The 12822-nt window shown below is 35.6% G+C and overlaps 1 protein-coding gene across 1 annotated transcript; it reads right to left on the bottom strand.

Annotated features, from left to right (window-relative positions):
• Window positions 1–5823: 5823 nt before the first annotated feature.
• Window positions 5824–10319, bottom strand: LOC124821243 (protein PMR5-like). Its single transcript, XM_047293106.2, has 5 exons — window positions 9976–10319; window positions 9566–9737; window positions 8710–8888; window positions 8371–8529; window positions 5824–6494 (listed from the first exon to the last, which is right to left on the bottom strand). Exons 1-5 carry the CDS (start codon window positions 10302–10304, stop codon window positions 6161–6163), a joined length of 1173 nt encoding a protein of 390 aa, XP_047149062.1. The 5' UTR covers window positions 10305–10319; the 3' UTR covers window positions 5824–6160.
• Between the last annotated feature and the right edge of the window lie 2503 nt (window positions 10320–12822).

Here is a 12822-nt window from a genome sequence, read left to right as displayed (position 1 = left end):
ATATATATACTCATTACTTAACTTTGGTGGGGAATTACATATTTCTAAGTTTCTCTTATGAATATTTTAGTTCTTAATTAGTATTATCAAAATATATTAGAATCGGTGGACCAACCGACTTATCACATATTCAAATCGGATTGAGTTTGAAAAAAATGTCATTTTTTTATACACGTCAATTTTGAGTGATGCTTCCTCCACCACCCCATATTCTCCCAACACCTCTCCAATTTTTTTTTTAAATTCCAAATTTACTCTTTCTACTTTTTACTTTTACCTTTTTTACTTTTTATTTTTTAAAATCCTAATCTTATTTCTCTCTCACTTTCACTTTTCCTTTCACTCTCAACAGCAAGCCCCCCCCCCCTTTCCACTGTCAATTTCTCTCTTTCTCTTAATTTTCACTTTCGTTGTTAACACAACATTTTCCATTTCCTTTCAAATTTTGTGAGATTCACCGAACATCTAGTGGTCATTGAAGAGAAGTTCAGCTCCTGCGGCCTAAACGGTTTGGTTTACAATGGCAAGGGTTATCTCCTGATGGTTTAGAGTTTCAAGTTTAAGCATAGATTTTCAAGTTTGGTTATTTAAAGACAAGGAAGTGGGAAAGAAATTTTTAGCAGATTATATTATGGAATCATTATACTTCAAAACTCATTAGAAGTTATAAATGTTTTAAATTTATACCATGCAAAATTTTCTTTTTTTGTAAAATTTTGTGTTAACAGAAGTGGCAATTAAGAGTAAGAGAGAAAGTGACAGTGGGGGTAGGGATGGCAAAAAAATCCACGCCCGCGGATATCCGCGGATAAAATCCGCGACGGATAGTTGATACCCGCGGATATTTGCTACCCGCAACCCGCGGGTAGTGGATATTTTAATACCCACTTATAAGCGGGTCGGGTACAGGTATTATACTATTCGTACCCGCAGATACCCGCTACCCGCAAAAAATAAAAATAAAAATTTAATTTATATTTTATTAAGTTAAATTTAATTAAAATTAACATTAATTTATATTTTACAAGATTAAATTTAATTAAAATTGAATTTAAATTTATATTTAATTTAATTTATATTATATTTTATATATTTTTGTAATTCTATTTAAATTTTATTTTAATAATTAATAAAATATATTTTTTTAAATATTTACGGGTATCCACGGATATCCACGGGTATCCGCAGGTTTTAAAATACCCGCGGATATTTTTTAAGCGGGTATCCGTGCAGGTAACGGGTGGATTTTTTTTTGTCGGGTCGGGTTGCGGGTAGGCACTATCCGTGCCCGACCCGACCCGTTGCCATCCCTAGTGGGGTGTGGGGGTTTGCTGCTGAAGTGAAAGGGAAAGTGAAAGTAAGAGAGGATTGAGATTAGGGTTTTAAAAAATAAAAAGTAAAATTGGTAAAAGTAAAAAGTAAAAAAGGTAAATTTAGAATTTAAAAAAAAACGAAGAGGTGTAGGGAGAAGATGGGGTGGTGGAGGGAGCACCACTCGCCAATTTTAACTTGATCTACTTAGAACCTGGCTCATCACGGGTTGACTCACAAATTTAGAGTGATCTACTTAGAACCTGGCAAATTTTAGAGTGAAATTTATTTGAGAAAAAAAATTGTAATTAATTGAGCTAGTTAGGCAACCTGTTTAACCCACAGCCCGTGGTGGGTTGGGTTGGATTCGAATTTTTTTGGCTTGGACCAGGTTACCCGTTTTGACAACACTATTATGGATGTTGTTCTGACCTATCTACATATTCATCTACTTGGTAAATACTTCCTTAGACTCTACTATGGGCTCTACCATTTATCTTGTTGTTAAGATAAGAGCGTCTAATAATCTGGGTTTTAAAATTTAACAAACAATGTTTAATGAAATACTATTTTGTTTGTTGTGTTGTGTTCTTTTTGTTTATGGAGATCACAAAAGTACAAAGTTTCTGTTAGGTTACTTTATACGAGTAACCTAAATCTACGCTCTCTTCTCACTCAAACACTAGAACAATAGAAATGAAAATATGCATGTATGTATCTTGATTCTGTAAGGTATAGAAAATTACAAGTGTAATCTCCCCCAACGAAGCCTATCTTCCTCCACTGGCAAATATGTCCAGTATATACTCAAAAGAAATAACCTCCTCAATTAGAGTTACAGGAAGACTATTTATAGTGTCTCATTCTCGTGCCCTAACCTCTCTGCTAACATGACCTGCTTCTACTAATTATCGTTCGGTACTAGGGTATACACCGTTCGGCCTTTGATCCCATCCTCCTTTAATTTATCGTTCGGTACACCTCCTTCCTTCTAGATACCGTTCGGTATATACTTCTCTTCTCCCTTCTATTCGTCGTTCGGTATGTACTTCCCCCTGCCTTATCGTGATACCGTTCAGTCTACTTCTCCTCTCTTAGATCGTTCGTCCTAGCTTCTCCTCTCTTACCCCGTTCGGCCTAGCTTCCCCCTTGTCTTACCGTTCGAACTGTTCGGCCTAGCTTCCCTCCTTCCTTCTTGCTACCGTTCGGTCTTCCTCTTTTATTCCTAACATTACTCTACCCCTAAAATCCACCTTGTCCTCAAGGTTGAAGTCAGGGAACTATTATTTGACGTAATGTTCCTCTTCCTAGGTTGCCCTAAATTCAAGTCTAGAGGCTTGGGTGGTGACAAATCATCCTCCATTGTCTTCCATTCTTCATGGATTCTATGTACTTCCAACATTCTGCTCCTCAAACCCTCCACCGATGTCTTCCATTCTTCCTGCTCAATCTTCATGCTCAGTTGTCTCCAATCTCCTTTAATTTCTTGCACTGCTGCCAACCAGGTAACTCCTAAAATCACATCCACATCTCCCAACATACAAAAATAACGTTTATCTCTAATTCCTAATCCCTCCACCTCATCACTATAATCATTTCTAGTGCTCACCATGTCAATTATGCGAACAGACTCTCGTTGTCCACTCATCATTGCACCCCCAATAGTATCTGGGTGCTCTTGGCAGTTTACTTCACCAGCAAAAAACAAACAGTTGTCAATTGGTCTCCCTAATATATCATAGTCTTCTCTTGAGGTTCCAACCGCAACATAAGAATAAGCACCATAGCTACAAGGATCCCTACCCCAATCATTCACCACACAAGCAACAGGATCTGGAACTGAATCCTGCCCAAAAAGTTTTTGGAGAACCTTCAATGCATGTTTGATATGATCCGAAGAGCTCCAGCTTTGTCCATTTATGGCTACTTTACCAACTTCTAATGCAATAAGGACACGAGCCCCAACTGCGTTCCTAACATTACAGAACATAAAGCGGTGACCTCTACTGTTTCTCCTCTCATCTGTTGCTTCGAAGTAGTCCCCATCCCAAACTACACTAGGAAATTCCAAAACCACTTTATTTATAGTTCCATAACTAAAACGCTTCACAGAAGAACATTTCCACTATGGCAAAGGTGGGTAGAACTATATAGTTCCAGCCTTCAAACAACCTAGTAGAACAGTAACAAGAACAATATCACCAAAGAACTCATTGCCATTTCTGTAGAAACTTTGATTTTATAACTTTGACCAGAGTCCTTGATATCATGTGACACATTTGTTACAATGTGGTTCAAGGGAATTGTGATTCCTTCTCCCAGATACTCATCAACGAAACTGTAACCCCCTTTAAGCATACAATGATCTCCTCCAAAACTCCCATACACATAATCTTGATTCTAGTAGGAAAGAGAAACATCATTAAGGGAAGCAGCACAATCATACTCCAAGTGAGCGAAGTGACAATCCATAACCCTCCTCTCTTGATGGCTAAAAATCTCCTCATCAAGCTTTCTTTCCACAGAACTGTCCCTTTTGGAATCAAATGGTCTATCTGCAAAATTGTTTTGTTCAGTTTCTTTGTCATCGCGAGGGCAATCACTGTTCATTGTGTCGACCCAAGAGCCAACTGATCACCAATCAACGAATAAGTATCTGGTCTTTGCTCATTAGCCACCATAGCCTCCATACCATTTATAATGTTAGCTCCAAGATCGATAGAAACAAAAAATGAGGAGTGATCTGGTTTTCCCGATGCTTGTGGCACCAGGTTTCAAAGTCTTGGATGTCCTCGTCGACGCTCCCCTCCTGTCGCTCCGCTACTAGGTCCTCACAAACGGTACCCGATTTAGTCCGCCAAACCTCCGCGTTAGAGCGTCGGTGAACATCTTCCAAGTCGGATGCATGCTTTTCTTCCGCCAGAAGCGGAACCAAAAGCTCACTAAACCTCCCTCCATGCATCTACAGACGAACTTCATCTTCCCCTTCTCTGTCACGCTCTGGAGGTCGAAGAATTTCTCTGCCTGTGCGATCTAGCCCGTGGGATCCGTACCTTCAAATGTAGGTAGTTCAACGCGCTTCCTCCCACTACGTTGAACTTCTCCTTTGTCATCTTCCGATTCCTCCTCTGATTTTTTCGGCGGTCGTCGTATGCATCCAACATTGACGGAATCACGTCTTCCTTTAGAGCTCCTATCTCGGTTCCTGGAGCGTCGTCCGAAAGTTCGTCAGAATTCGAGAGTCATTGCTCGCATCTCTGTCGTCAATTCCTCCATTGTCGACTCTATCGCCACCATTCATCCCTCTATTCTTCCTTCCAGTGCGTTTAATTTTCCCTCTATCTTCTTCGCTATGGTTCCTCCTCGCTAGCTCTTCTTCCCTCCGAAACAGATCCGGTAGGTCGGACCAATTGTTAGGTTACTTTATACGAGTAACCTAAATCTACGCTCTCTTCTCACTCAAACACTAGAACAATAGAAATGAAAGTATGTATGTATTATTGATTCTGTAAGGTATAGAAAATTACAAGTGTAATCTCCCCCAAGGAAGCCTATCTTCCTCCCCTGGCAAATATGCCCAGTCTATACTCAAAAGAAATAACCTCCCCAATTAGAGTTCAGGAAGACTATTTATAGTGTCTCATTCTCGCGCCCTAACCTCTCTGCTAACATGATCTGCTTCTACTAATTACCGTTCAGTACTAGGGTATACACCGTTCGGCCTTTGATCCCATCCTCCTTTAATTTACCGTTCGGTACACCTCCTTTCTTCTGGATATCGTTCGGTCTATACTTCTCTTCTTCCTTCTGTCTGTCGTTCGGTATGTACTTCCCCCTGCCTTATCGTGATACTGTTCGGTCTACTTCTCCTCTCTTACACCGTTCGTCCTAGCTTCTCCTCTCTTACCCCGTTCGGCCTAACTTCCCCCTTATCTTACCGTTCGGACTGTTCGGCCTAGCTTCCCTCCTTCCTTCTTGCTACCGTTCGGTCTTCCTCTTTTATTCCTAACATTACTCTACCCCTCAAAATCAACCTTGTCCTCAAGGTTGAAGTCAGGGAACTGTTATTTGACGTAATGTTCCTCTTCCAGGTGGCGCCCTCCAATTCAGGTCTGGAAGCTTGGGTGGTGGCAAATCATCCTCCATTGTCTTCCATTTTTCCTGGATTCTATGTACTTCCAACATTCTGCTCCTCAAACCCTCCACCGATGTCTTCCATTCTTCCTGCTCAATCTTCATGCTCAGCTATCCCCAATCTCTTTTAATATCTCGCAAGGGTGCCACTGTTCGGTCTTCCTCTTTTATTCCTAACAGTTTCTTTCAAATGTTCTCCATTAGATAAAAGAACATAAGAGATAGGAAGACATTTTAATATTTTCTATAGGCAATTTCTAATTTAGCTAAGGTATTTCTATTTAAAAAGAAAAAGGAGAACGCAAGCTATCGACTTTTTGCAATAATCTAGGATAGGGTTAATATTTATGCATATAGATAAACTAAGAACAACTAAAATTAAATAAAAGTTATACAAATGTCATAAACACCAAATGATAACCACGTAAATCCTTTTACACATAAGATGTCATTCACGCTCTACAACTTCCATTTTGTTGCACACTAAAAAGCTGAAAATCATTCATTAACACCTTTGGTAGAATTTATACAATAATCTTGTAATTCACACTTTACATTTATATAACAACAGAGAAACTTGTTCATTTCCTTAACATATATAACTTCACAATTGCAACGAGTTGCGATCATGCAACCCTCTAACCATGCATCACCTACTGAAGATAATACAATGAGTGAACATATGAACATGTTAATTAAGCAGTATAAACCAAATTTAGTGGAACAATGCAGTAGAGAATAGTTCATTCCAAGTATCAGGTAGTCCTGGAAGACACCAATGGCTGCAATCAGCTCTGTTTGGGTTAGCCCTCTTCTGAGGACTTAATTCACCACTGTAAACTGAAGGGTGACCATCCTTCCTTAATGCTGATAACATTGTGATGTCCAAAAGATATGCAGGGTTTCTCATGTCTCTTACAACCATATCCACAACCCTCTTCTGCTCAGGGTATGCTCCAGGGTATGTTGTGCTCCTAATTGGGGCAGTTTCACCATAACAATTCTTTGTTGCCATCACAGTTGTTCCACCCACATTCCATTCGGTTGGGCTGTATATTATTACCATCTAGTTAACTTGTGTTCAACTTTGTCATACAAAACTTTGAGACAAACATAAACCAAGTAATCAAAACATATTGCATTGACACCAGTGATTTCTTTGAAATTTATCTGAGATCTATGTATGTTTCTTTCTATCAGTAGCTTGCTTAATTGTATGAAATGATACATCAGACTGAGAAGAGGGATATACCTGTCACTTGTTATCTAAAAAACACATTACACTTTATACCCTTGTAAGAGGCAAGTATGATCTTACAAAAGACAAGAATATCATGTAAGTTTCAAAAATGAAAACATGTCATCCAGTTTAATATGCAAAATTGTTAATGAACTCAAAAACACAAATCACTGTTTTGCCTTTGACTGTATTTAGCAGTCCTTAAAAATGTCAAGATTAAATGGTTAATGCTACTAAAGTTAGTTGGAACATGTGGTGGCAATGAAGTCATCCACATATGAACAATGGACATCTCCATGTGCTATGCCACAGCCTTGCCCCATCAGATTGTATAGCACATTTATGTTGGCCCATACTAAATGTATGTTATTTGAAACTGTTTACTTGGGATATTTAATGATCACGAGATATTGTGGTTTTCTACTATGGGAAAAATGCAAGATACAATCTTTTGAGAGACCAAAACACAATCATGTGTGACATGTACTGATAAAAATAATGACCTCATTGGGGAGAAAAAGAAGTATAAGCTTTTGTTGAACTATTTTCAAGTGTATGGATATTATTAATGGGATGTGTATCATGTATGCTTTATTTCACCGACACTTTTTTTTCTACCAGGACATGAAACACGGTGATCCTGCAGAACCAGCAGAAGCAAACTTCTCAAAATCTGACAGGGTTGTTGTGGTAAGGCAATAAAAGAGCCAATTGCAAACTCATGTGATATGAATGACTTTGAGGCCCGACAAAAGAACCTTTGCATGGTTTGGATAACCTGGATTATGATATAAATGAAATAATATCGGAGCTAATAAGACTGCTATTTAAGTCTGGTGTCATAATACTGTTAGCAGAAAAACTGTGGATAGGCAATAAAAGAGCCAATTGCAAACTCATGTGACAATGAATGACTGAGGCCCCAAGAAAAGTACCTCTGCATAATTTGGATAAACTAGACTTGATGAAAAGGAAATAATGGAGCAACCAACGCTGCCATTTAAGTTTTGTTATCATGATATTTTCAGATGAATGTTAGCAGACAAACTTTGTAGTGCTGACAATAAAGACTTTGTGAGTGTACAAACTTGTGATTGAGGAATACAGAAACTCTGAGAACAGAGCAAAGCGCATCATGATTTACTTAACGATATGAAACATTAAGGGACTAAGACAATGGTAATTTTGTGAATTACTGCTATATAGTCAGTTATTATAAGATTGTAAATAGTTTACTTTTTGGTATCAAATATATTTTAGTTCCTGTTATGAAAAAAGGGCAATTTAAATCTCAACCTGTGACAGAGACAGCACCTACAAGACCACAAATTTCAACTTCAAGACAGACAGAAAACTCAACTTGCAAAAACTTTTCGACCGAAAACCACTAGCAATAATCTATGTGCAAGCTGTCAAGGACTGGTCAAAGAAGGGTCCCACTTTCATCTTTTAATACAAATATACAATCCATCCGATAAAATGCAAATGCAGTTGGACTAGAGGGGAAAGATTGAAATTTTGTTTCATGTTTCTGATTAATGATCAATCTTCAATAATTTAACTTTATTAGTTATTATGCTTCATGTGTATGAAATCAGATACTCAGGTACACTGTTTCAACAAAATAATGCAAGAGAGAGAAAGCAGTAAAATATAATATATAGTGAAAGATGAAGGGTCCGTACTTGTAGTGTGTGGGAGAAATTGATTGAAAGAACACTCTGGTTTTGCTTCTATCAATGTTAGTGTCGACCCAATTAGCCCATGTTTTCATACCCATTTCCAAAGCTGCCAAGCGATCCATATCTGGGTAGAACTTGCCTCTTAATTCAACATAATCCCACCTGCAAGATTGCATTGCTAACATTTATGTTAACCATTAACTGAAGAACTTCTATGCATTTTTGCATAAAATAATTTATACAATCAATTACAAGAAATAAATAACTATTATAAAAATCAATATACTTGTTATTTAATTTTTTTTTTAATATTTTCTTGAATAAACTTACAAAAGGGCCTACCCTTTAAGAGAACCTTGATGAGTCCACCAATGGCCTGTGTTGAAAGACAGCACATCAGCATTCCTCCATGCGTCACCATTCCCATCTACCTTATCCAGCTTTAGAATTCTGTTTCCTTGGACCATACCCACCTCCACCAAATAAGGAGCTCTGTAAAATGAAATGCTCACACCATAATCCTGCATATGCCATATCAAACCCAATTTGGACCGTTTCTCAGAAAAGCATTTTTACTCTGCATTGTCTATATATGATTCTAACTTGTAAGGGTAAAGAATGAAGATGATGTGTCTGCAGTTTGCATCCACTTGACAAATTTAATGCCATGTAAACACTCCGGGTCCCCTCATAAAGGGATTTTTGCATAGAAAGCTACATCCTTGTTTTAATTGACACTTTCTCACAAACACCTTTTCAGCACATTATTTGTCCTATTACAAATATATGAATGACCCTAGCCACCATTATTTTTAGTGAAACTTAACAAAGTGGGAAAAACAAAACTATTTACTGCTGGCAAAAGTTTGTTGTTCTTACCTCTTATTGTCCTACCAAAACCTGAATCTTATCCACAAAAAAACTGTGTATGCGCCTTATCACCAAAAGAGTTTTGTTTCTTTAAACTTCTTTTATAAATTAAAATTAACATAAATATAACATAAAATCAGCCTTTAGACAGGTTAAACCAGATAGTCTTACCATAAGTAGGACTGCATATTTAATTCATTTTATGCTTTTATTTATTCTTCAGGAAGTATTTGTAGCCAAACATGACCTAAATCTTCCAACGAATGGAAGTGTCAAACACGATTTCTCACTCATTTACTCCTCAGAAAAAAAAAATGTTTTGACTCACCAAGAATCTGAAGACTGAAAGAGGATCTCCTGTGACCAATTTTGTGTGTGTCCGAGGTGCTGCAGCAGATAGCATACAAATCAAAGACTGCCATTGGTTCCTTCCCAACGAATCACCAACAAACATCACGGTTTTGCCTTTCATTTTCAGCAGAAACTCAACCCCATTGAACCTACCATGGCATATTAATGCCACAAAACCATTCAAATCAAGCTTAACATACAAACAATACATATTTTATACGCAACTTAATGAAATGCAGTTAAATCAGAGAACACAACACTACTATATGAATGACGTGATAGCATTGGACTATGTTAAAACCAAAATTTCAGAAACATTGACAAATAATACTAGGATAGAACCCATTTCACTTTTCGTGATGTTGTGTTCAGTACTGGTGTTTGTACCTTGGTAGCTCGCGGTTGAGAGGCTTCCAACGGTATCTGAGGTAACCAGAATCAGGGCGACCATACATTTGGCAATTGAATTCTGGGTCTATGATTGGGCAGCTAGAAGAATGATAAAGAGGGTATGTTTCAGTTTCATCAAGGACCCAAGCACCCACGAATAATGAAAAAGTGCTTTGGTTGGTTTGAACCAATGGTTTCTGGTGGCTGACATGGTCATGAAGCACAGCCGAAGAAGCTAAATGGCATTGAAGGGAAACAACAAGGACAAGAAAAGACAAGAATGAGGCCAAAAGAGCACAAGAGTTTTGAGAGCCAAGAAGGGCCATTGCATAGAGAGAACAGAAGAAAGCTGAAAGCAGAAAGGCACAAACAAAAGTGGCAACTGCTTTCAAATGTATATAGAAAAAAAGGTGGGACCTGGCAGTGAGTTCTGACAGAAAATCTTGGGAAAATTTGGAAATGGGGTTTCGGTGTGTGAAGAACTTGGTCACAAAATGCAACCTTTTTACGCGCTTCAGTAAATTTCAATGATTAAGAGGAATGTTCTGACCTTGATGCAATAGTAACTGTTGATGAATTCCATGTTTTAAAATTTCACATCTTTGCATATGGGACATTTTGTGTTTTATTTTCATAAAAGTATGATTATATTATCATATTTTGAGATACAAAAGTTATGTTTTTATTTCTATTACAAATGAAGAAGAAAATATTTTCATGATTAGAACATGATTTCCAAACCATTCGAAAACAATGATGACTGTCACGGGAAAATCAAATGGTAAGAAAAAAAATGGATAACAGCTCAAAGTACAGAGGATTTTAAGCCAGAATGAACAGATTTATACAGTGCCCTATTCTTTCCTGCTGATGCACGGTAAGATACATAAATTTCTAGTGTATAGTATGTTAGAAACTCTGCCTTATTTTTAGAAAATCTAATTTAAAAAGATAAAACATATTACTACAAACTCATATAAATAGATATTCATTTTTTTAATTAGATTACATAAGTGATAACAAAACCTTACATGCATCAAAGAACACGAGAAGGCAGATAAAAGAAAAACTTACTTTAACCAAAATTTTGATTTGATGAACCTATCAGCTTTGAAAAGGAAAATAAACGTAAATTATTTTAAAAACTTACAAAGAATTAAATGGCTTAAGAGTTTAAAAGAAACCGTTATTCTTGATAAATAAATAAAGAATAAATATAGTTGAACTTTTTAGTTATAGTCTGATCAATACTCCTAATAACTGATGAAATGGATGAACCATAACAAAATTTAAAAACTTAGCATTGCTTCAGTAAAGGGTAGACAGTTAATTGATTTGAAACACATTTCCAAAGATATAAAGTGATATCTATGATATTAGGATAATACATTATGGGATATTCTAATAACTAAAATAAATGCTTAAGTCTTTTCTAAGTTTGAAAAGGAGTTAAATTCAAAATTTTCAATAAATATATATAAGGTGAATATGTTTGTAGTTCCTTAAAACCTAAAATTCAAAATTGTCTATGTCAAGAAGTGGACTTTAAGCTTAACTCAACCCCCACTTATATATTGTAAATTGACCTTATCTCTAATTGATGTGAGACTTCCAATACACACCCTCACACTGAGGTATAAACATCGTCTCGAGCGTGAAACTAGACATTAATGGGTGATCCGATAACGGTCCAACAACGGGTGGAACAACATGCCCAAGGTTAAAAAGTAGACTTTAAGCCTAACTCAACCCACAAAACTGGCTTGTAAGGTGAGGTAGATCTCAAATTTTGATATAATTTTATTTTTAAATATTAAAATGAATGAATATAATATTTTAACTTAATGTTATTAATTTTTTTATATATTAAACAACTTTCTAAATTGATATTTGAGTTCGAAACGTATCAAATTAAATAACTTAAACCTAAGTCTCAATGTTGTTTAACACAAATTTAACATAATTAGATTAGAATCACTATATTTATTTTTTTAAAATTTGATAATCAAATTATATCAAAGTTTAAGATATAAACAAATTTTAACTTTAATGTAAAAGCTTAAGAACTATAAAATCGTATTTAACTTATATATATATATATATATATATATATATATATATATATATATATATAAATAAAAATATAATTATTTTCTTTATATATTAAATACATAATGTTAATTTTTTTAAGTTGTTTCAATTAATTTTTATTTTTAATAACATTAAATAAAAAGAGAAAAAATAAATAAGAAAAGAAAATAAATAAAATATGTTTTAAAGAATTAATTTCTCATAAAGACTTACTTTTTATAAGAAAAGAACATTTGTACTTGTTTCTTGGAATAAGTAATTATTTTAATAAAATAATTTTTTTTTAAAATTTGAAGTGTTTGTTTAATTTATACATGTGATTAGTAAATTTTATCCGTTTCTTAGACAAATATTTGTTCAAAAATTATTCTTTTAAAAATGCATATTTTAGAGTTGAACACATTTGTTATTAGAGTTGGTTTGTCTGTAAACGTAGAAAGATGTATAATTTGATTTATGGTTTATGAATTAATCTTAACTCAATTTTAAATAAACTTGATTGTGTTGGTTCACGACAAGTCTTAAAAAGCTTTAGCACTCAAAGTTTATTCTTAAATTAGGTTAAGGTTAGAGTTAAATTAAGTTTGACCTCACTACAATAATTAATTCCTAAATAATCTTCGATATAGGTTAAAAGTCGAGTTGAATCTATTTACGTTGAAAGTCGAATGAAGTTGGTTTGAGTTGAAGGTCAAGACAAGTTAACCTAAGTCGAACGTTAGTTGAATTTATCCAAGTTGAAGGTTAAGTCAA

Source organism: Vigna umbellata, chromosome 1, assembly GCF_029865625.1.
Source record: "Vigna umbellata cultivar VRB3 chromosome 1, Vumbellata_1.0, whole genome shotgun sequence".
Taxonomy (NCBI): domain Eukaryota; kingdom Viridiplantae; phylum Streptophyta; class Magnoliopsida; order Fabales; family Fabaceae; genus Vigna; species Vigna umbellata.
Note: the sequence above shows the minus strand (reverse complement) of the source record. Positions and strands in the feature narration are given on the sequence as shown.